The sequence below is a fragment of the Anser brachyrhynchus genome, assembly GCF_964034855.1.
Source record: "Anser brachyrhynchus genome assembly, chromosome: 6".
In the NCBI taxonomy this organism is placed as follows: domain Eukaryota; kingdom Metazoa; phylum Chordata; class Aves; order Anseriformes; family Anatidae; genus Anser; species Anser brachyrhynchus.
The window spans coordinates 28,400,895-28,425,632 of record NC_137700.1 but is presented as its reverse complement, the minus strand read 5'-3'; the positions used below and the strand labels follow the sequence as shown (position 1 = coordinate 28,425,632).

The following is a 24,738-nucleotide window of genomic DNA, read 5'->3' as shown; positions in this document are numbered from 1 at the left end:
CACGCACAGCTCCCAGCGTTTATTGAGTTTGTGGTAGGAAAAATAAAGAAATAAAAGGCAAAAGGAACGGGAGGAAGAAGGGGGGGGGGGAAGGAAAAAACATAAAAAGCGGGCACGACAGTTTATTGGTAGCAGCCGAACGGAGCGGTCCGCGGCTCCGTCCCTCCCTCCGCAGCCCCGCAGGGACCGGCGATCGCATCCCTCGGACGGCGCATCCTGCAACGGGACCCCGCGCTCCCGCAGCCCGGCCCCGCCACTGTCCCCCCGCCGAACGGGCTCCGGGACCTGCCAGCGGCTCCGGGAGGGGAGCGGGGCCCGGCCGGGCTCGGTGCCGCGGCTGCAGGCGCGGTCCCGGCCACGGCAGCCCCGATGGCCCCGGGCGAGGGCGGGCAGCGGAGCCGGGCACAGGGCAGGGTGTTCCCTTTCCGCGCTCACCTCCCTTTCCCTCGGTGACCCGCAGGTGAACCTGCACCGGGAGGCCGAGACGGACTGCTGCCCGCCGCTCCTTCCTCCGCAGCCGGGCAGAAACACAAGCCGGCCCTTTCGAGGTGAAGCAGAGGACAGCGGAGGAAGCTCCTCCGCCGACGCGGCGGCTCCGCTGCGGCTTTGCCCGGAGCTCCGCGCCCCAGCCAGGGGCACCCCCCGGCCCCGCTGCCCCCGGCTCCGGCTTCTCGCTCCCCCGCCGTCCCCGACCGGCGACGAGAGGACGGGCGAGGGAGCCCCGCAGCTGGCAGCGAGCGGCGGCGCCGGGCTGGCAGCTCCCGGGGGTGTCTGCCTCCGGAGCGGGGCATTTCTCTGCCAGGCGCAGCCTGTGGAGCTCCAGCGAGCATCAGCGATAAATCCGAGGAAGAGGCGGCCGGCCCCAGCCGTCGGCAGCGTCCCTCGGGCCGCTCCCACCGGCACCTCTCATCCCTTCCCCGGCGGCTGTCTGCGGCGGGCAGGATGCGCCGCGCCGAGCAAACGGTTAAAGATTTCGGGGGGAGGAGCCAGGCCCCAATCCGCAATTAAAGATGAACTTTGGGTGAACTAATTTATCGGACCAAGGTAGGGTGGGCAGCAACCTGGGAAGGGTATAAAAGGCGGCCCGCGGTGAGCCCGGCCCGCGCACTCGGAGCTCCCGGGGGGCCGGGCTGGACTCGCTCCCCAGCCATGGGCTTCTCCGCCCTGCTCGCCAGCGCCCTGTGCACCTTCCTGCTGCCCCTGCTGCTCTTCTTGGCCGCCGTCAAGCTCTGGGACCTGTACTGCGTGAGCAGCCGCGACCCCAGCTGCCCGCTCCCGCTGCCCCCGGGCACTATGGGGCTCCCCTTCTTCGGGGAGACGCTGCAGATGGTGCTGCAGGTAAGGCGAGGCGATGTCGCGGGGAGCGGAGCAGTGGCCCGGCTCCTCCTCCTCGTCCTGCTGCTGCTGCGAGGGACGGGGGCGAGCAGCGGCTTTGCCGAGCTGCCGTGCCCAGGTGGGGATGAGCCGCTGCCCCGCCTTTTTTTTTTTTTCTCCTCTCCAACATATTTATTTTCGCACCCCTCCCGTCCACCAGCGGCGGAAATTCCTGCAGATGAAGCGCAGGAAATACGGCTTCATCTACAAGACTCACCTCTTCGGGCGGCCCACGGTGCGAGTGATGGGCGCCGAGAACGTGCGGCACATCCTGCTGGGCGAGCACCGCCTGGTCTCCGTGCAGTGGCCGGCCTCGGTGCGCACCATCCTGGGCTCGGGCTGCCTCTCCAACCTCCACAACGGGCAGCACAAGCACCGCAAAAAGGTACGGCCCCGGCGGCGGGCGGGGAGCGGGGACGGCTGCCCCGCGCAAGGTGGCTGAGCCCGTGTCCCCTTCCTCCTCCTCCTCCTCCTCCTCCTCCTCGTCCCCCCGGGCAGGTGATCATGCGGGCCTTCTCCCGGGACGCCCTGCAGCACTACGTGCCCGTCATCCAGGAGGAGGTGAGCGCCTGCCTGGCGCGGTGGCTGGGTGCCGCAGGGCCCTGCCTCCTGGTGTACCCCGAGGTGAAGCGCCTCATGTTTCGCATCGCCATGAGGATCCTGCTGGGCTTCCAGCCCCGCCAGGCCGGCCCCGACGGCGAGCAGCAGCTGGTGGAGGCCTTCGAGGAGATGATCCGCAACCTCTTCTCCCTGCCCATCGACGTGCCCTTCAGCGGGCTCTACCGGGTAAGGTTCCCCGCCGGCCGGGAGCGCTCCCCGGCGCAGCGGGGAGTGGGTGGGAGGGATGGTGGCACGGCACAAAGCCCACCTTGCTCCCCCCGTTGCCCGTCCAGGGCTTGCGAGCGCGCAACATCATCCACGCTAAGATCGAGGAGAACATCCGCGCCAAGATGGCCCGCAAGGAGCCCGAGGGTGGCTACAAGGACGCGCTGCAGCTGCTGATGGAGCACACGCAGGGCAACGGGGAGCAGCTCAACATGCAGGTGAGGTTCCCCAGGGCCAGATCCATCCCCCTCCCGCCTGCCTGTTTCCTCAGTCAGCAGCATGCTTATCTTCTGGGCCCAGAAGGAGAGAGCAGGAGGTGCAGCTCCCTTCCCAGGCAATAAACCAGCCTGTGCAGTGCACTGGGGTCCTCTGGGTGGAGGATGCAGCCAGGCTGTTGGACGAGGTGTGCAGGACCGAGGCTGTGCCCATAGGGAGCATCCCCCACCCTGGCTCCAGCCTGGGTGCAATTATAGCATTAGTAGTAGGGTGGGTCTGGTAGAGAGAGCCTGTTCAGGGCCTGTTTTATCCCTCCTCTGTCCTGTGCAATAAGGAACTGAAGGAGTCTGCCACGGAGCTGCTGTTTGGGGGCCATGAAACCACTGCTAGCGCTGCCACGTCGCTGATTGCCTTCCTCGGGCTCCATCACGATGTCCTGCAGAAAGTGAGGAAAGAGCTGCAGGTGAAGGTGTGTGTCTTCCTCCGGTGGGCAGTGGGAAGCCCCCCTCAGGAGAGGTGTCCCAGGCAGGGCCCCCCCCCCGACTGAGGAGGTTCCCTGCTTGTAGGGGTGGCAGGAGAATGCCACTATCAGGGGGGCAGCAATTTTGTGGTGCCGGGAGCCTCTTCCAAAAATGTGATGGCAGCATCTTCTTTTCTAGGGGTTACTATGCAGTCCCAACCAAGAGAAGCAGTTGGACATGGAGGTCTTGGAGCAGCTGAAGTACACAGGCTGTGTCATCAAAGAGACCCTCAGGCTGAGCCCTCCTGTTCCTGGAGGATTTCGAATTGCACTCAAGACCCTTGAGCTGAATGTAAGTGGGGCTTGGGCTCGCTACTCAGAGCACCTGCAAAATTATGAGCACAATGACATAGCGTACCCACCTCAGAGTGACCTGCAGGAAGCCAGGAGGGAAGGCGAGGTGCACCAACGTGTCCCACACTGATATTTCAGCCCCTTTAACTCAGCGAGGCATTTCATGTCTTCTCTCTCTTCTTTTGGTAGGGTTACCAGATCCCAAAAGGTTGGAATGTTATTTACAGTATCTGCGATACCCACGATGTGGCAGATCTGTTTACCAACAAGGATGAATTTAATCCGGATCGCTTCATGTCTCCATCTCCGGAGGACTCCTCTAGGTTCAGTTTCATTCCTTTTGGTGGGGGCTTGAGAAGCTGCGTGGGCAAAGAGTTTGCAAAAGTCCTTCTAAAAATATTTACAGTGGAGCTGGCTCGGAGCTGTGACTGGCAGCTGCTGAATGGACCTCCTACAATGAAAACGGGGCCCATAGTGTACCCTGTGGACAATCTGCCTACCAAATTCATAGGTTTCAGCGGCCAAATCTGAGAGTTCAACACTTGCCTCTGGATGGATTTCTATATAACATCTAATATGTACATAGTAATTTTTATAGTAAGAAAGGCCTTTAAATATTTAAACTTGTAAATGTACAATAGTTATTTATGTCTTCTAAGTATTTTAAATGGCTATGATATTTTTCCCCAAGCACTACAATTATGGATCTCTGATTCATAATTAGATAATATTATTTCTATAGAAATAAAATTTCCCCTATTTAAAAATCTTATTGAAAGCTGGCCAGATAAGTGTTTGAAGACATTTCACAATGATGTATGTATTAAATATTCTCAAAGGAATTTGAAACAATGGTAACTAGCTATTCATCCAAATTACCTAAATTGTTATTGTTTGAGAATGTTTTCAGTATTATTTGCGTCTCGATCTTACGTTTAATGTGTGAATTTTAAGTTTGATAATAAAGTTTATTTTTGAAGATCCTCTGTATGAAGATCTGCCTGTATGCTAGAGAATAGCATAACCAGCTCACGCAGGTCTGAAGTGTTTGGATGTGAAGTTGCATCTGCTTTTGTGAATGAGCTGTTTCCTATTTCCACTGTTCTCATACCTCTGCCCTACCCTCCCGTCCAACCCGTATACTTCTAACTTGTGCATAGTAAATTGTTGTAACAATGTGGAGTGATAGCAAGTGGTAGAGGTCTCTCTTTGCCAGGCATATAATTTTGAGACATAGTAAATAAGAAGCGAAGGGAAGAAGAATGTGTAACATAAAGCTTTCTCTGGAACTGGAGAAAATAGGTTGAGGGGGGAAAAAAAATCCATAAAGGTTCTCTTCTCCCGTATTTCTACTGACTTGTATAAACAGACCACTGGATTTGTTCTGTGTTGAGTCTGCAGTCTATGAATCTTTACTTATGAAGGTGTCTCTTATCAGCTGTTAGAGCAAATAAAATCTGCTGTGATTTCTTGTTAAAATGCAACAGTTCTGCATAGGGCAGAGATAGAGCATGCATTTGGTTTAAGAACTTTCCTGGAATTCAGCAAAGTGAAAACTAAAAGGCAGGCACTAATGTGAATTGATTAACAGGGAATCAACTGTTGAGATGTAATTCCCCAGGGGTGTGTAAGCAGGGCAGATAAAATGCCCTAGGCATGACCCCTGTTTTGGCTTAACCATAAGGTTTTTTTGTACACACCACACCCCCACCCCTGTCCCTATTACTACACCTATTAGTCTTCCCTCAAAAGTCAAACATAGGGTGGCTCTGTAAACATCTACAAAGTAAACTCATGTAATTTGGTGTCATGATCACTTATAGAAATATATAGACTAATTTGTTTGTTTGTTTGTTTCTGGAAAAGTCACTTTTTCATTATTTTCTACCAAGATCAGAATTAAGGATGATGTTAAGATGATCAAAATCACTGCTGGTGTTTAATAGCACATAAGACGTTCGTGGATTTTTTTTAGAGACTTGTTCTATAATGTGTTTGATACGTATTTAAATGCTAACTGGAAACAAAAACTTCTCATGTAATAACCTAGACATGACTTACCCACAAAAATGAGCATAGCTATCAAGACTTTTTCATAGTGATTTTTTTTTTTTTAGTCTTTAAATACAAGAGACATTCATTTTAGATTGTGCTTGGGTCTTCTTGGCAATATTTAGAATCTTAAATAATTTTTGTTTTAATAACCTCCTGTACCATTATGCTCTTCAGCGATTTGATCAATAATCTCAGTTTAAGATCCCTTTATTAGCAATGCAGTAGCAGAAAATTGCAAACTGATCCTGATTTGGAGGTGATCCTGGAGTCTGGAGAGCATCAAGACTCTTGTTTTGGTATTCCTTGTTAACATTTTCCTCATTATCAGGGTTTGTAGGGTGTTGTAATGTTAGATGCTGATATCCTAGGAATGTTTTATTTATTCTTAATTGAAGTTCTTCATGTGTGGGAACTTTTTTGCATGTTGTTATTTGGGTTATTTTAGTTTTTACTGGCTTTTTATGAAGAGTGGAAATCTAAGTGGTGTATGGAGAATATATACTTAATTCACTGTGTAAGCCTAAGATAATATACACATTTCTGTTTCCTTATTTATTTATTTATCTATATATTCATTTATTTATTTTTTAATTCAGGTTTACAAGGCTTTTATGTTTGTAGAAAAAAATCATACACTTAATTTTATTTTGTCTTGATATCTGGGGGCACATCCTCAGCTGTTGTAAATCACGACAACATAGCCTATGTTAGGCACTGCCCCCATATCATTTATCTCTGCAGTTAAATGGTCTGTCACTGCTGTATAATTTAGGCATCGTGGAGCTACAAGCTATCCCAAAAAATAGTAGCAGTGTAGCTGCAGTAATATGGAGCTCGGTGTGGGTTAACTGCTAAAATATTTGCCCGACTTCTTGAGCAGGTTTTACAACCCCTGCTAATCTCCTCTATGCAGCTGTATCTCCAGAGTGTGGATGCTGGCTGCGGACCAGTTTCAGGTGAGCTCTGGATTAGTTATGCAGCTCTGCCTGCTCAGTAGCAGCTGGTGTGGGTACAGGCTAGGACTGCGGCTGCTGTTCAGGGGCAGACCTGCTCGTCCACCCTCAGCCCTCACTCCTCTCATTATGCTGGATACAGGAACTGATCCTGCTAAAAAATTGCCTACCAAAAAAGCTATGACTTCTACTTTTTCTAGCCAGACCAGGTCCTCAGCTCACTGCAGGAGTAGTTGTTTGTGCTGGGATGTTACAGCAGGCAGAGGAGGTAGGAAGAGGAAGCAGCTGCTTCAGCCTGCATCGATGCTAACAGGTAGCTCCCGGAGCCCTGCTCTAGCTCCTTTTGCAAATGTGGCCATGTGTTGCTGCATGTGCCCGGTGCTCCAAGACTCACAGACCAAAACACACCAAAGGGCTGCATCTGGTGGGGAGTGCTTACTCTTGTCTTGTAATTGGGCCTTTTGGGGAATATTTCATATTCCTTCTCTTCAGTAGTCTGTCATTTAAAACATGCCTTTTTTTTTTTTTTAATAGCATCTCTCTCATTCAGGAAAAAAAAGGCACATGGCTCAGTACTACGTTTTGGTCCTGGAGCAAAAAGCCATGCCTTATTTGTAGTGTACTAATTCTCTGAGGCTCCTGTGACCCACGCCTCTCCTGAACCCGAGTAACAGCAGTTCCTGCCAGCCTGCAGCAGCTCAGCACTTAGAATTTCTGAAGCCTCCATGCAATGCTTAATGTGTGGTTTGTGTTAATAACACACATTTATATCCATTCTTGAACCAAAATGACATCAAAGAATGACTTCGGTGTGAACTGACATTGAGGAATGTTACGGGTAAATCAATTCCTGATTGAAAAGCAATAGTATTTCTAATTCAGGCCAGAACAGGTAACACTTACTTTTGTGAACAGTTACATAAACAAGAAAAAAAAATGCAGTCGAATGCTGTAGGTTTATTGGAAATAAGAGTATATAGTTTGAATAATAATTGTTTGATCAAATAAATTATTATTTATATATAAATAAAAATAATGTTACTTTTAGCAGTTGAGCCAAGAAATGATTTTTTTTCTTTCTCTTTGGTTCTTAAAAGCACCTATTGAATGAACATTATAACTTTAAGCCTTTTTAAAAGTTATAATACTTAAGGTTTTGCACTTTTCTGATGCTTTTAGTTTGTTGTTTTATGTCTTTTCTTCAGGAGTCTCTTCCTGGACCTTGCAAAATGAGAGGATGACAATCAGATTGCTCTTCTTTCTAACCCATTTCAATTGCTTATATTTTCTTATTTTACTCTGGTCACTGATTTAGAATAAACTTTGGAGGGTTACCAAGAAAAATACTCAACAATATGTAAAATATTCTATCCTTGAATTTCAAGTGGCAATTACCTAAGAGCTATAGGAAGTTTTTTAAACTGTTTTTGTTGTTGACGATGTTTGTTTTTACAAACCAGCATCTAGTTATCTTTGAAAAAAGAATACTGCTCTGTTTTGTTAATACTGCACATTGACAGAAGTTTTCAGTGTAGATGCTGATGAAAGTGTTAAAACCAGCTGGTTAAAAACCAATGTGCATAAAATTGGACCCTATGTTTCACACCTTGATACTTTTATTTCTTTGGTATTAGAATTGCTTTTGTGAGGTATAAGTAAAAGGAAAAAAAAAAAAAGCTACCTGTCTCAAAGAGAGCTGTGCTGCTGAGGATCCCTGAAAATCCAACTACTTGTCCCAAATTAAGCAGCCTAAATGCAAGCCACCCATTTCAGAAGTTTTTTTATCTTCAGAATGTTACATAGCATCTTTGCTAGGACATTTTCACAGAATCCCATACAGGACTACGTCTCTGCTTAACATTTACAGAAACTAAAGATCAATCTATAGATTTTTGGTAATGTTTCCAAAGTTACAAAAGGCAGTCGCAGTTCTTGTGTTTGGGACATATTGCTCAGTAGGATATCTTCCAGTCCCAAATTAGTTACTTTTGTTTACGGCTAAAAGGTACTGTGTTACATGTACTTGTCTTCTCTAGTGTAACAAAATAGAGTGGCTAGGTTTGGATGCTATTTGTTAATGCAGATAGTTTTGTTTGCCAGGTGGTTTGTATTGTAAATTCTCTGTCAAGTTATACATCCAGCATGCAATGCAAAACATATACAGATTAGCAGCAAAGATTCGAAAAGTTTATTAGTTGCAACCATTAGAGTGATAGATTAGGAGAAAGGAAACATAACTGGCAGCAAGTTTAGAGAAGGCTCATTACTAGACTGGCTTGCTTCACTTGTTTAATAATGTCTTATGAAAAATGTTATATGAGAAGTTCAATGAATAATGCAGCTTTCATTAAGTTATGTAAATGAATGTAACTTCGTGGGTGGGTTAGAAATAAAATATTTAACATATCTGTTTATATTCAAAGAGTAAGAGAAGCAGAGACAGCTTTTAATGAATCTCAGATTAAAATATTTAAAAGGTGACAGACGAGAACTTTGGTAGTATAGCATAGTAGTGCTGTTTTAATAGATTTTTACAGATGGTCTTTCAGTCGTAACACAGGCAGGGCAATATTTCAAGTATTTTCAGCTAATTAAAGTGTTATATATTCCTTTATCAGCAGTCCCTATGACTCTGTTTCACTTGTGGATGTTGCTAGTACCCCAAAGCTACACGTACAACTTGGGTGATTTGCAAGGTAGAAGGATCGTTTTAGCAAAAGTGACTTATGTACTTGTTTGCAAGGTCATTTTGTTCACAAACACACAATCATTCACAGAAGGGTTGATTTCAATGCATTTTTGTTTTTCACTTTATGACCATTTAAGAAAGCATAAGTCTCCACAGGTTAAGCTTACACTGCCATACTGGATAACTGCCATAACATAAGAAAATTATAAACCAAAAACTAAATCAGCTGTTGACAATATGCTTTCCTACCATACCCACAAATGCCAACTTTTCTTATGCCTCTGCCTGCACAAATCCTTGGATTCGGGCCTCACAGCTTACTCAGAAGGTCAAAGATTATGGGAGGCTGTTTTTGAGCAAAGTGGGGAATAAATTCCAGAGCTGAGGGCCCCTCGCAGGACCTTTCAAGAGATAAAAGTAACCAAAAGGCAGTCCCATTTGCACACGTTAGGGTAGGAGGCAGGTCGGTAACTTTTTGCAGTAGCTGGGAGCTGAAAAGATCAGTGTCAACACGGAGATCTAGGTCCTGAGCAGTGGTCTAGCTACAGCTGAGACAGTTCAGGATGTGCAAAAAAAATGCGTACACTTGTACCAAGGCTGTGTTGTCATCATTGTTAATGCTACCTGAAATAAGAGCTTTCTCCAGGAAAAAACAATTTACATTTTGAGGGAAAAATACCAACTTGCTTGCTTTATTTTCTGCTTTTTAGTTATATGCATAAGGTCATTGTTAAATTAATATGTCTGTATCTCAGAAATATACTGCTTTTATGTATAAAACGTCAGCAGAACAAACATCTTTTCAGGATTAGATCTGAATTTGCACTGGAATGATGATAGGTCTTGGCTTTCTTGGCTGGCTGACTTAATTGACTGAAAGAAGTAAAAGGCTGTGGCATGCTTTCCCCTAATAGCCTTTATTTCATACCAAGGCCCCTCTGAATTAACAACCTGTCTGTGTCCCACGGGAGAGGAAGGAGGGGACAGGGTGATGCCCTGCCAGCTATAGCAGCGCCAGCCTGCCTGAATAGGATTGTTTTGTTTTCTCTTGCAAGTCTACATCGTTCACCTAGTCATAAACCACCACGCTTCTCTCAAATGTTTCCCTCGGAAGCCTGGGGACCACATAGTAATTGGAAAATGCTCTCTGACCTGGCAATAGCCTCCTTTTTGTGAATTGGTCTTAACTTCCACGGGAATAGAAGGAGATAGGGTGGGAACAAAGGGGAAGGCACCGCACCGCGCCGTGCAGGGAGGCAAACAGCCCTAGCATTGCAGCACTGCTCCATCACCCTGGCTGCATGATGTACAGGTGATTTTCACTCCGGTGTCATCCTTCTTGTCCCAACTTCTTGCACCCTTGGCTGTCCTTATAGTAAATATACTTTATTGATGATGCCAATGATGCTGTCTACAGCACTGTACCAAGCTAGTGCATGCATTATAAACCTCGCAGTTATAAAGTTCATTAATCTTATCAACAGATTGCTTGAAGTAGCAGCATGTCATGACCTTTTTGCTCATTGTATGAAATTAAATGGTTCAGGTTTGTGTCATTTTTGAAGGAGCCTTTCCTGTGTCTGGGACTGAGGGAGTGCTGATCTCTGAAATGTACTAATTATCAGTCAGCATCTTTAGAAAAGATTACAAATTCCAGAAGAGACAGACACAGAAAACTGCATTTCATGGAGACAAGTTACATGCCCACAAAGTGGAACCAACTGCATTTTATGGAATCATCGTTTGCCTGTTTTGCGCAGTGTCAATTATTTAATTTGTTTGCCTGTTTTGCACAGTGTCAATTCTTTTATTTTTTTATTTTTTTATTTTTTTTTTTATATCAGAGTATTCAGTAGGGGAGAGAGAGGAGATAGACAGAGCACGCTGGGTGAGGAAAAACGAGAATCCTTAATCAGTCAGAGGTACTATTTGTTTATTTTGGTGCCTCCGTGGTGATTGTTCTTTTCACCTTTTATTAACCTGCAAATGGATTAGTCCTCGTAAACTAAAGAGGAGAGACCAGTGCACAACCCACTGCCCCAGAGATAAGGTCACAAAGAGGGGACGTGTCCTGAGCACAACCTCGGAAAAGAAATAGAAGTCTGAAGGCATTTACACTAGGCTGCCATTGCACTTTACTAGCACTAGTGTGATTTACCGTATCAGCTCAACTGCTGACACCTTTATGTCCCTCCCTCCTATCCCAGCAGGCCACAGAGACACAGTCCATGATAGATGCTGGTGAACTTTTCCTCTGATCACCTTCTGAAGAACTTTCCCATAATCTATTGTTTTCTATCACAGTGGAAAACAAAACAAGGGTTTTTTTTGACTTTCAGTTACCAGCTATTTTGCCCTAACTTTAAAGCAATGTACTGAATTTATTACATCAGTGTGAAAGAAGTTTTAAACTCTTGTCTCTTTATCTTACTCCCTGAACTTAACATGGTCCAGAGTAAATCAACGTAATTGCTGTTAGACCTACATTGTTGCAGGAATGTTTTATATTCCATGTTGTCAGTTATTTAGAACAGTTAATTGAAATTGCAAGCATAAAAGAGGAAAGCTACAGTTAAGAAATTAACTTTTTTTCTGTGCCTGTGTCTACTGTATGAATTATATGAAGCACTAATGTTAATTTCAGCATAAGACCAAAAGTGTCCAGAATACCTAAAAGAAAAAATACAGGTTGTAGATTCAAGGCAAGTCTTTCCTTTAACTGACCATATAAAATATGAGAACTCATTCTGGATTGAGAGAAGGAGCTGACCTAGCATAACTCTAAAATACCTACCTGGTCCTCACTGAATGTTGCATTTGCTTCTAAATAAACGCCATAGGATGCACCTGTTTTTCTCTCATCGAAATTCAGCACCAGTACTACATCATAAAGGGAAAAGGAAAGTCACAGCAATGTTACATGTATTGAAGAGAGTGCACTTGAAAGTTAAAAGAGCTGTGCTGCAAACTGTCTCCTGCAAGGGTATGTCCTGAGTACGCCCTGCCTCAGCTGGCCTCCTTGCTGCCTCAGCGGGCTGAAAGGGTAAGCAGAGAGATGCGTGTACGAGCAAGCTTGTCTCACATACAGAGGAATCAGTATGTGTGTAATGGTGAGGTAACTGGCAGCTGCTCTGGGGAGGAGATATCTGAGAAAGGCTGATTCAGTGCCTGCCAGTAATGTGCTCATTGCTGTGCTGATCAATTTCAACCTTTGAGCAGAGAATTACATTTGAGGAGGTCTATGCTCAAGGTGCTTCGAAATAACGCTTTCCCATCTTCCCCAAGGCTCTCTGCACTCTCTGGGTTGTGACAATACAACAGTACATTAATCTTCCAGATCATGTATATGGAGGGCAATGAGTAATTTCTGCCAAACCAGAATTGTCATTGCAGTGGCCTATGAAGCGATATTTCTAGTGTGAGACTGTCTTTCAGTCCAGAAGATCCTGCTCTGTTGTGGGGCAGTGGAGAGCTTAGGAAAGGAGTGGAAAGAACAGTGTCAAAGACTTGGGCAGGATTTAAAATTACCTCTCACTTTCCCCAGAACTAGGCAGCCAGTCTTACTAAACCAGAACATGTCAGGCTGCCGCCACGTGTCCTGCCTCTACCCTGTGGGTGGTAGAAGTGGTGCCACGGCCACAGCGTTCCCCTGACAGCGGACATGTTCCCAGTGAGCCCTCTGGTTTGGGAGTGAGACTTGTTTTCCCTGGAGGCTGGAGGAAGCACAAGGATTTCAGAAGAAGCTTCCAGAAGAGATGCACTGACCTTGCAGCCGAAGCAGGGAAGGGGCAGGAGTGAGGTCAGGCCATCAGCTGGGGACGAGGTCCCTGAGGGGATGAGGGCCTCCTGCCTGCTCAGCGCCTTTGGACAGAGAGGACTCAGGTAAGCCGAGGAAACAGTAAACAGGGAGAGCAGAAACCTGGCACTTGCACACTGTGGCTCCCGTAGTGGATCTGGGGCAGTGTGAGGCCTCACCTCCCTGTCAGCTTCCTGCGTGTCCTTTCCAGTCCTCCTCTGGCCCCCGCATGTCCCCAGTACCTGCTCCTGCACTGTGCTGCCAGTGGTTTCCCTGTGCTCCCTCAGATCCCTGGACAGAGGGTAAACGTGGTTTCATGTCCCCTCATGCTCCCTGCACCTCTTTCCCCTGTAGCAGGCAGGCTTTCCTACTCACAGGCTTTCCCTTTCCCCTCATAGCCCAGAGCAGTGCTCTGGGTGGCCCTGGCTGCCACCTCTGCCAGGAGGCTCCCATCTGAATTCCCAGTCTCCTACCCTTGCTGAAGGCAGTCTCTCCAGTCTTTATTTGTCTGGGAAATAGCTCATTTAACTGGGACAGGGAAGATGGGCAGAGATGAGAAAGAGCCATTGTTATGCTGAAAGCAGTTAATGGGTGCCACCAGACACTTGTGTGATCTACAGACCATAGCAGAAGTCCCTTAAGCTGTGCTGGTGCTGCCCAGGGCACTTCCCCCTTCCCATTTTTCTGATTTTTTTTTTTGCCAGTTGAAGAAGGGTCTGGCACCAGTCTTGGCATTTTCTAATGGATTGGATGGAGTAGTCATGACACACCACAGCAAAGGGAGAAACACCCTTGAGAAAAGGTCTTACAATGTGCAATCAAAGACCAGAGGCCCTGGCTTTGGAGAGGGCAGGAGCTGCCCTGCCTGCGAATGACCGATGGCTGTAGCTGCAGACAGGGCTCCCACCATGTCCCCTTGGAGCTAGCTGTGCACTTGCTGGATGTGTGGAGGAGAGTGTGATTTGGTGGCCTGGACACTCACCTTCTCTTGAGTGTTTAAACATGCTATGAGGAAAACAAACAAACAAACAAACAAACAAAACTTTTTTTTTTCAAGAGAAAATGCATTTTTCACAGGAAGATGCAGGGCCTTCAGCAGATGTGTCTGTCAGCTGTATATCTGCTTATTTGATTAAGGAAGTCTTTGTGTTTCTGTATAAATTTGCCTTAACTCTGGATTGCGCACTGACAGATAATTTGAAAGCCTAAATTATAAATTAACTCAGGATTTTACACCAAAAATCATTCGCTGTCATATTTCTTCAGTTTTTCAGGTGTCTGCCTATTGGAAGCGATGTGAATTGTTGCTTTTTTCCCTCTTTTTTTTTTCTCTCCTTTACCTTCTGTCTGTCTCACAAATGTTGAATTTAGTATTTATTTCTCCACAAGTAATAAGCCCATTAGAGAGGCCAACAGTGTTGCCTTGTGACCAGAAATGTGGAATATGGGTAAGACTTTGCTGGTCAGAAATTGAGTGTTACTGGTTCACTGAAACAAACCCAAGTGGCTGGTGGGATGTCTGTAAATGTGCTGTAATGAATCACTAGTGACCTCTCAGGGGAAGATAATGTGTCAGAGATTGCCCACAGGTACATCTTCTAGATTGGTATGGAAGATGGTTGTTTCGAAATTCTCCGAGAGGTATAGGAAAGGGACTTGAAATAAATCTTCTAAGAAATAGAGTGGCTGGCATATGGTGTCAGTCACCTACGAGTCACATCCAGCCCAGCTCAGCAGTGGCTGAAGTTGTTAATATATCATTGCCCTTTAATGGTCAATGAAAATGAACTTTTGATCCCAGTCCTGTTTTAAGTAAACAGATGACCCCATCAAGCAACACCATCCCATTTGGGAGCTCAGCAGAGGCTAAAGCTAGCAGTAAAAGATCTGCCATTTACAGACATTGCTAGTCAACTGTGAACTTTTGTCCAGGGGTGGTGGTGGTAAAAGGACACAGAAGGAAGAAGGAGGAGTGAAATTTGGGCCTGATGAATTTCTGGCAGAATTTTTCAAGCTGTAGTTCCTTCTATCACAAGATACTTTGGAAATTAAAAGCATTATTCATGGGTAATCTCTGGAGGCAGAAAAGGTTACCATCCCTGCTGTATCTCCTAGAGGCTACCTGTGCAGTGGCAGGAGAGAAGTCACGTATGGTTCAACTGTCCTCTGCTGAGAGGACTGTAGTGGCAGTCCAACTTCGCTGCTTTTATTTAGACGGATGCTGAAAAATGACAGCACATGTGGCTTTGGCCTTGCTGGTCTGAACTCAGTGATGAAGTGAATAAATGTTTCTATCAGAACTGGCCTGCAGATTGAACTCTCTGATTCCAATGCTAGGAACCAAAAAGGTATTGCAACATGCTGCACTTAAAGGGTACCACAGGCCACTTCTAATTTGATCTTAAAAACTTTTTTTTTCATGAACAAGAAAATTCACTGTCTATAAACCTATTTTTGCAAATTGCAATCTTCTTTGGTAAACCCAAGTCACTAGTTTAAAGTTAAGAACTGCCTTGTACCATAAAGCTGGATAACCCTATTTTGCTGGGGGGAGGGAAGGGAGCTGCACGGCCTTTCACCCTCCAGCTTTACAAGCAAAGCCAAACTTCTGGGCAATCACTGCGTTTTCTCCCTCCCCCCCTTCCAGTGATGGCTGCAAACAAAGGTCTTTAGGGCTGGCTACTCCAGACTTCAGGACTTTTAAGGGTCTTTACTTGACTGGAGATCAAAGGTTTCTCCTTAAAGAGTTTATCACTCAGACAAATACTCTGCAGTTAGCATTTCAAACTGGGTTTACAAGTCAAATAATTTAGCAATTTCTTCCAACCATGTGGCCTTATGCAGAGGCTGCTGGATGCCAATTATAGCACCACTTTGACATGGAGTGCAGCAGTATCTATTGACAAATGTGCGCACCCTTTTCACCATTCTTTGCCATGGGGAAAAGTGTTTTCCACATATTGTGAGTAGGTCCCAGACTGCTCAGCTGGGGCTTGAGTTCCCTTCCTGGGATTGCTGATTCCTTACTTGGCACCTTCAGGATGTCTCTTCACCTCTCTCTCCCCCCTTCAGAAAGCATTTTTCTCCTTCGAAAGCATGAGAGCTGTAGAGACATAAGTGGATGGTGGGCAATATTTTAGTAGGTGTACAATGCAGTAATATGACTAAAACGTATTAAACATCATTGCTCGGATTTCCCTTACTATTAAGCTTTCTCTGCTGAAAGTTGTTATTAGAATGTCTTTCATGTTAGCTGTATGAGTCCAGAGATCCATTTGTGTTCTGTGCTAAATTTTCATCTATTACAGTCTGGGTAGATTCTCTTGTCCTGCTTATTACTTTCAGCATCTTTCAGAATTGCACTGAATAATGACACTAGCACCTGTCTTGGATTCATGTATTTTTTCACCTCATCGGGCAGAGAAATGGAGTCAATGGCTTGTTTTGTGGAAGGTGGAACTTTATTTCTCTTTCCCATTTTTCTAATCATGCATCTTGCTTCTCTTGCTTCACAAAAAAAAAAAAAAAAAAGCATTTACACATTTTAATCTGAATGTAAAATTATGGTAGGATATCAGCTGTCCATTACATTCTGAGAAGAGTAATAGAAGGCATTAATTGAAGGGAAGGTTCCTAGGTTACATGTTGATATTAGACAATGTGCTCTACCTGCGCCTGTAGGTATGTGAGATGCTGGTTAACGATTACTTTTCATTTGGAACAATTTTTTGTTTGGGGATATTAGGTACAAAACACCACCTCTAGTTTTATATGACTATGGTAGTTGGTCAGCAGCCTGATAACTTACCAGTGCTAAACTTGTAGGATGCATTTTTGATCAAAAGATCCTTTCCCACTCATACTGTCTCACAGACGGCATGGTTATTTTCTCATTTATGGAAAACTGCATGGCTTCCATTCCCCAGTCTAACAGTTCCTATAGGAAGCTAAGGCCATTTGTCTGAATGCATTGGCTAGATGAGAATTGTAGGTTGAGGAACACAGTATTGTATTCTGACTATCTTCTTGCCCTCCTTAGCCTGTTCTTGCCTTCTCATCCTTTACACAGGTCTCCCAGTACCATATCAGAACAGTGTCTCCACCATGCTAAAGGCCTTAGCAAAACAAGTTGAAGAAGATGGGGTAACTACATCACTTCAAAACCAGGAAAATTGATTTCTGGAAGGCTTTCACATCCAATGTAGTTTCTGAAGATCATACTGAGATCAAAATCTTGCTTAGTTCTGTTGAGAAAAACTGATGCTCGGTTGTTTCATTTCTGAATCCTTCAGGAATGGACAGGACTCAAGTGATTTCTGGAAGGCTTTCACATCCAATGTAGTTTCTGAAGATCATACTGAGATCAAAATCTTGCTTAGTTCTGTTGAGAAAAACTGATGCTCGGTTGTTTCATTTCTGAATCCTTCAGGAATGGACAGGACTCAAGTGAAGGCACTAACAGCTACTGTGTTCATATTATCTATATCTAATGAACTACCGTTGAATATCACATTAACTCATCTAACCGCCCGTATGAAAAAAGTTGCCAAGACAGAAATGCAAAAACACTAGATTCTGATATACTCAGGTACTGACTGAGTTACCAAAAAGATAAACAGGTAACTTTTCATTATGTTGGTGTATAGTGGACTACAGAAAGTGGTGGGATGCTCAACTCCAGGGGAGAAAATTGATTTTTCTTAGCACAATCCTGACAGAACAAGATTATAAAGATGTATTGGGATGGCCAGGAGGCAAGATTCTAACATGGGAGTTGGGGTGCTCATCTGAAAGTGAGGGGGCTTGGCTACACCTTTTATAAAGTTGAATGCCTTTTGACAAAAGCCTGATTAGGTTGATGATGAATTTGATGTTGCCATTTTGGCTACCGTGGTGTTGAGAGGTATAGACAAGAGTGGAGCTGATGTTTTTACCTGTGTGTACTTTTTACAGCTACCTTAGCACTGGAAAACAAACACCCAAACATATTAATGATGACTGGTTTTAATTTTTGAGAGCAGAATATTTCAGAGAATGAAAGCTAACCTGCCAGGAGACTGTACTCCCAAAGGCTTATGCCTTACCCTCCATGACTTAGTCCAATTGTTTCCTATGATGACAGTGAAGACCAATGCACAGAAAAGCATATATGCACATTGTGGTCATGGGAACAGTAGTTAAAACTGACAAAAAAGTGTGAGGCAAAAAGCAGTGACACTGGCTTACTGTAGATGTACTCAGATTTCCTAATGGACTGTCAATGTTTCTGTGCCTGAATACGAACATTGTCCACTTTATTATCTCTGTCTGGAAAGAGGAATTGAGTAAAAAATATTCATAGACCTGAAGCTTTCAGAGTGATTTATCAAGTCATAGGAGAATTTGGAATATGAAGGTTAAATCTGGAAAACAGCTGTGTTATGGACTGAATCGATACAAAATATAAATTCCTAGTGCCTTTATATCCTATTTGGTTTGTTCATTTCATTTCAATGTAGTACATAGAGATCCAGTTTTGCAGTCCTTACTGAAAAGCACTATTAATGTAAAAGAATCACGTTGTCTGAAAAGGAGTTATGATAGGCCTGAGTTAAGTAAGACAGGATGGGGTAGTAAGTCATACACTACAGATTAATAACTCCCTAGCATAATATTATTATGTGCCACAAAAACTAGAACTAAAATATCACATAGACTGTAAAAAGATCTTTCTACATCCCACCACATCCTAAGGTATGTTTTCTTTTGGAAGCAATGACATATTGAACTTTCAATAAAACTGGGTAAACATTTTGCATAATATATTCCTATCATTGCTATTGCTTTGTGAAATGTTTCTTGTCAAGTTTAGTACCTGCTGAAGCAAGTGGTGAGAGCAAGAACAGTTGTTCCTAGATTTTAGTTTTGAGAGATACAGTATTATTCTGTCAATACCTTGCAGGTGTTATTTTACGGATAACTTTATTTTGGCAACGGTGTAGTCATTTTTATATCAGAGTTGGTATGTTTTATCATAAGCAATATATTTTATAGTGACGGGCTGGAAGAAACCCTCGTTGATACTGCTGTTGCAGGTAACTACTATCTGGTCACAAAACCCATCCTCAATATGTGTCAAACTCAGCCTTAACAACAGTAAAGATTTTTGGTGCTTCTATTCTTAATGGAAAGCTCTTGTTGACTGTCTCTTTTCTAACAGTTAGTACCTTCTTTGAAATCCAGAAAAAAAATGCTGAGCTAGATTATATCTATTTATTCTTGCATTAATTTAGTTTTAAAATTAAGTATGATTTCTTTTTTTTTTTCATTTTGAGTAATCATTTCTTTCATGTACTTATAGAGAACCATCCTAGCAGTCTTCACTCTGTTGCACCACACAAGCCTTTTCATTCTCATCTCCTGGATACTGTTAGTGCAACAAGTCTTCTCTCCAGTCATTCAATTGTGAACGAAAAATAATTTTAAGGGTGGGCTACTATGAACAATATTCCAGATGAGGCTTGAACAACACCTTCTCCAATGTTCTGATTATTTGACTATTTCCACTGGAAATGCCTTGCCTCATATATTCCAGGATCACTTCTGGCTTTTCGCAGCCGTATCATGTTGGTGACTCAGTCTTTCCATGAACAGGTAATACCTCCTGATCTCTTCCCCTCTGTTGTTTCCAGCTGATGAGCCCTTCAGCTTAATTTACTCTTTCATTATTAGTTTTTAAATATATTCTTGTACTTTATATATTACTTTTCTTCCAGCTTCTATTAGTTTAACCTTCATGAGCATCTGTTTCTCTCGTGTTGTTCTGATCATTCTTTTGTTCATACCCTCGCCTTGAAGCTTTTTGTCATTTTGTGAAACAAGATAGGTCACAAAACTTCATCATCGAAAACTTACAGAAGTAAACCACCTCCAAGCAAATGTTCCTCCTTTCAGCACCTCACCCCTAGCAACTTTTCATCCACCTTACAACTCTCTGCTCCTGCTTTCTCTACCTTAACTACCAACTGCTCAGGACAGGACTGAAGCACAGCATCAAATACTCTGCCATAAGCTTTGCCTGTGCCCAGAAATTCTGTTATTTTCTGAAAACAGGCCATCATAATGTCTCATCCACTCTGGTATATTTACTATAAATTCTCACAAGTAAAGCTGAGCTTCTTACGTTAGTTCTGTACAATCTCCCAAGACAAAACTGTCCTTAATGTATCAGGAAAATGGAAATCATACAAGAATTGACCCAAGACTACCACAGAACACGCAAGAGGAGAAGAGATTGCTTTCTGTCAAAGCAAATGATATGGATTCGATTTTATCAATGTTTTCAAGTTTGGAACCTTATCATATGTCCTACTGGGACAAAGACATCACTGAAAGGATATTCTACTAAATGTTATTTGAGATGTGCAATTGTATGCATTTCAAATATTGGTGATAGTATTATTAGCAGGTGCAGCTTTGCAATATGTTAGTGAAATATTAAAAAAAAATTCTTCCATTGTAGAGGGGATAAAATGTGGTAGCAGGATAATTTTTTTTTTTTTGAAATGCTTCTCTGACTTGCTTGTTGTCTGGTGTTTTTTTCCAGAATCTGTGTGATGAAATTCTTTCAAAGCTGATGAAAAAATTTTCATGACTAAATATCTTTATTTACTGACTGACTAAGTCTTTGTAATATCTGGTCTATCCTAGTAAAAAAAAAAATATGCTTCAAGTAAATTTAATTTTCTCCTAATTATATGGAGTTGAGGTACATTTTAATGCCTTCATTTCTGTATTGTTTCATGATACTATGCTCATTTGAATATAGATGAAGCACTACTAAATTGAGAAAGGAAAAGATGAATTGTCTGTTTTTCTGCTGTGGACAGCTACAAGCAGATGTAATTACCTAAACAAAACTATCTGTATACTGTTTAAAAAATTAGGCTTCAAAATTTTTCCATTCTTGGGCTCTGTTGCAAAATATCTTCTCTAATTTGTATATTAACTATTTTTTTTTAAATAATGTTCTTCAGATACAACCTCCTAGTACTTTTTTGTATTTATATATATTTTTTATTAATTCCATCATTAATAATGTTCTGGAAAAGCAAGTAAGGATGTGGTTAGGGCTCATATTTGTTCAGATGACAAGTACATCTGGTAAGGCACCAACATCTTTTCTCTGCAAAATGGAAAGAAGCCATGAATGATAGGATTTTCTTCCTCAAAGAAAAATATCTGTATTTTTATAGGTTACGAAACCCAGCTAATAATAATAAGGTAAACATTCAGACTTTAGACTCAGACACCTGGTTTTGAAACACAAAACCACCTGTGCAGTGTTAAACATTAGAGGAAGGAAGTACAGTATACAAGGTAAAAAGTACAGGGCGAGGTGATGTGATGTATCCTTAGGTCAAACAAGAGGCTGTTTGTAAATGACCCTTCTGAGGCAGACATATGACTTCCCAAGATTGGAGCATTCTACAAAGGGATGCATAAATAGCAGTTGTTCACAGCAAGGGTTATACTATATGGCTATTAGAGTGAATAGAAGCAGCTCCCTTCTTGCCAATGACAGGAAATAAGGTCAAGTAAAGATAACAGGTCTTTGAATTAGAGGTTTTCAAAATATTAGTCTTACGCCTTCAGTATGGAGTTGAATGGTTCTCTTTAAAATGTCCTGCTTCTAAAACTCAGAGACATTTGAGACCAAGGGTATGAAACAGCAATCTTTAGGTTTTATATCTGTGTTACTCAGCTTCACTTACTGTAGAAGGCAGTACAATTAATAGCATAGCCAGTCTGAATGTAAATAATTAAAAAACACAATGGAGGAAGGCCTTTGGGCACATTTTAAAATGTTTTTGTTTGACCTGGTTGTTCTCTAAAAATAAAGGAGAAGAAATTATGAAGTATGTCAATACTATAATAGCACAGCTAAACATTCAACTTGATAAAATTTCTGTGACAGCGACAGCATAATGTTTACCTTTAATGTCTGTATTCCTGTGGTACAGGTATAGTTTTCCTTTTCCATAATCTTGAATGGACTAACTACTTAATCCATTTCCAGAGTGGCCCAAGACTCAGCTTTCTTTTTTTTGGCATTCGATAAAGGAAAATTTATCTTTTCCTGCTGTATGTTGCTGAATGTGCATCATAGGTCATCATCCAAAGACAGTCATTACAATGTTTTATAATGCAAGCATTTAAAATCAGATTTTGTTAGGGGAATAGTTTTAAAGGGATTCTTACATGTTCCGTCTGAGCTACTGTCCTCTTGAAATCTTAGAAGAAAAATTTTCCTGTGAATCATTAAAAAATGTGAAGTGATTGGATATGATAGGTATATAAAACTAATCACAGGCATAATCTTAGGATAATCTAAACTCTGTCAGTAAGCAAAGTGAGCCTATACACATTTGATCCATGATGGGGTGAATTCAAAATTAGTGAAGCTATCAGGAACATTGAGAATCTGTGCAAAACATGAACAAAATTAAGCACACGTTGTTTTGTAGCCCCCTTAGTAAACCAGCAGATTCCATTAATTTTGTTTAAATATTTTCCAAATAAGAAATTAAGAAATAATCAAATGCAAAATCATTTCTTACAACTGATACACATCTGTAACATAGTTGTGTCTGTGTACAAATTTCATGTGTTTAATAGGTATGTAATTTGATTTTGCACATATATTGTTCTTTCAAAAAATACAAATTGCTGCTAGATAAATAACTTTTGTCTAGTCAGTAGGGTCATGTAGCATGAACAGACAGACTTCCTATTTTGTTCAAGTGTTTGTGTATTTGTGACATTTCTGTTTCAAGTCAAATGTACAACGAAAAATAGGTAAGGTCATTAGGTCATTTTTTTTAGAAGGGAATAAAAAGTCTGGTCTTTCATTTAGCAAGAAAGGGTAAAAACTCTTGATGGTCATTAACACGTGTTAGGTGGGCTAGAAAAAAAAAGATTAAACATCCTTTCACATTATCCCTTAATCATAGGCAATTTCCTTGATGCAGCAGTTTCATACCTTTCATAGGGATGTCAAAATGACCCATCTAAATAGATCAGCTGCAAGACAAGGAGAGGAAAAGGTTCACACCTTTGTGTTGTTTTTGTAATATTGCAGCTCCTTCTTTAGAACGACAGAAAGCATATTTCCACTTGGGGTTTTACATTTAAGTGAAAAATCTTTCCCCTTTTCTGCTTTGTTCAGCAATAAAATGCCAGTGATGTTAACTAGATAGATAAATATTGTAATTACATAAGCAAAGTATTTGTTTCTAGTAAAAATGTGCTGTTCAGGCAGAAGAAATTGGAAATGTTAAAATTTGCTTATTTAAAATGACAAGTTTTAGGTATGTATCATGCCTATAAGAAATGTTTCACAGTTCACAGAGTGATCTCTAACTTATAACGAGTTCTATTATACAGAACAAATGCTAGAAATAATTTTTTTCCACCTGTAGTTTAAAGACTGATGCTTTGAAACTATGCTAAGACAAGGTTCTGTAGTTAAAACAGATTTCTTCACTACTGTACGTCTCTTTAAATAGTGGGAAACAAAAAGGTGGTGGTAGTCTTCATCAGTTATAATATCACATTAAAAATCTAACATAAATCTGAATTGTAGATGAGCACACAGAAAGGGTGAGACTGTTGTCTGAAAATATAGATACTGTGTCAAGATCACAGATCCAATTGTTTCACAAAACTGAATATAACACCTGCCTGCTATCAAAATTTCTTCCGATTATTTGTTTATATATTCCAGTATGTGTCTTTGGAAGGGTGGAACAAAAAAAAAAAAAAAAAGGTATGTTATTTACTTCGAAGTCTGCCAAATCTAAGCAGATTAAGGTTCAGCTTTAATTGTTCTCTTCTCTTCCTCTTAGCCTTGTTAGTGACATGATGCTTAATGACTACAGAAAGGCAGTGGTATGTTGAATGTGTTCTGAGCAGCACAGCAGAAAAATCTCCTGCTTCTAGTCCAGTTCCAATAGCGAACATTTTGTTCACAAGTGCAAAGTAGAATGTTTGTTGATAACCAGTAAGCCCTATCTGTAATAACATCCTATAAATTATGGAAAAGGAAAAGAAGGAAAAAGAAAGAAGAAACAACTCATTACCGCCCCTCTGATCCCCCACCCCTCCCACAAACCAAAATAAAAAAGCTAAAATTTGAGCTGGTTGATGTGGTATAATTTACTTAGAGACTCATTATCCTATATGAGTCTAAAGTACTGTTAACAGTACATTCACATAAATCTAGATGTACTGGAGGAAGAAACCTACTTCATGTCTGGAATTTCTCAAGGTTTAGTAGTATTTGCCTCTAAAGTTTTGAGTCTACTCACTCAGCAGCTGCTATTCAACAGTCAAGTTATGTTAAGGCATGAGCAGGGATCAGTATTCTGTGTTCCCCAAGGCACATGCATCCAAACATGCAGTAGCAACCAGGACTGGCTACGTTGCTTCTCCCTGTATTGCTCCTGCACTAGAAAGCTGTTTCTTACACCATTTCCTTATAGAAATCCCCAATTTCCAAGTCTTTTGTCCTTATTGAAGAAATGGAAGAGAGAAAGCAAAAAAAATAATAATTTGCAATACTACTTTGATTTTTCCACAAACGTTTGACAGTCATGTTTTTTTTTTTTAATTTTTTTGGTTGATTTTGAATAAAGAATTTTTAGAGTTTTTAAATAATTTTTCGAGTTTTCCTTTACATATTTTAATATGTATGAAAGATTGTCTGTCTCACACTGGTCCTTTCTTCTACTCTTCATTAACTTTAATGATTGCCTATTTCAACCATATATTCTGTGAGGTCCCTAAAGTAAATTTCTGAGTAGTATTTTGTTTTCCTTCTTCCTTTGGTTTTTAACTTTTATTTAAAAACATTTAAGAACTCGTGCTACATTTCGCTGTATTTGTTGTCTTGAGTTATTCCTTATTCTTTAAAACATTTCACTCAGAGTTTGCTGGTTCTGTTAACTCTTTTATTCGTGTCATTCTGGTGCAAAGG

The 24,738-nt window shown here is 42.2% G+C and overlaps 1 protein-coding gene across 7 annotated transcripts; it reads left to right on the top strand.

Annotated features, from left to right (window-relative positions):
- Positions 1–142: 142 nt before the first annotated feature.
- On the top strand, positions 143–16,933 carry CYP26A1 (cytochrome P450 family 26 subfamily A member 1). 7 transcript variants are annotated; one of them, XM_080597205.1, is made up of 10 exons: positions 675–1,044; positions 1,176–1,338; positions 1,535–1,759; positions 1,873–2,160; positions 2,268–2,417; positions 2,750–2,884; positions 3,075–3,227; positions 3,419–6,240; positions 6,438–6,550; positions 6,772–7,305. In XM_080597205.1, the coding sequence occupies exons 2-8, from the start codon at positions 1,294–1,296 to the stop codon at positions 3,758–3,760; spliced, it is 1,338 nt and encodes a 445-aa protein (XP_080453331.1). In that variant the 5' UTR covers positions 675–1,044; positions 1,176–1,293; the 3' UTR covers positions 3,761–6,240; positions 6,438–6,550; positions 6,772–7,305. The 7 variants fall into 7 exon arrangements, with proteins under 7 accessions (XP_080453330.1, XP_080453326.1, XP_080453328.1 ...); XM_080597204.1 differs by having other exon boundaries at positions 143–1,338; positions 1,909–2,160; positions 6,772–7,307; XM_080597200.1 differs by lacking the exon at positions 6,772–7,305 and adding an exon at positions 16,792–16,930 and having other exon boundaries at positions 523–1,338.
- The last annotated feature ends 7,805 nt before the right edge of the window (positions 16,934–24,738 follow it).

Excerpts from the sequence above, each read along its gene's own strand:
- CYP26A1 (XM_080597203.1), top strand. The coding sequence starts at position 1,150 with ATGGGCTTCTCCGCCCTGCTCGCCAGCGCCCTGTGCACCTTCCTGCTG. Across the intron at positions 1,339-1,534 it reads CGCTGCAGATGGTGCTGCAG|CGGCGGAAATTCCTGCAGAT; the intron begins GTAAGGCGAGGC and ends CCCGTCCACCAG. Across the intron at positions 1,760-1,872 it reads AGCACAAGCACCGCAAAAAG|GTGATCATGCGGGCCTTCTC; the intron begins GTACGGCCCCGG and ends CCCCCCGGGCAG.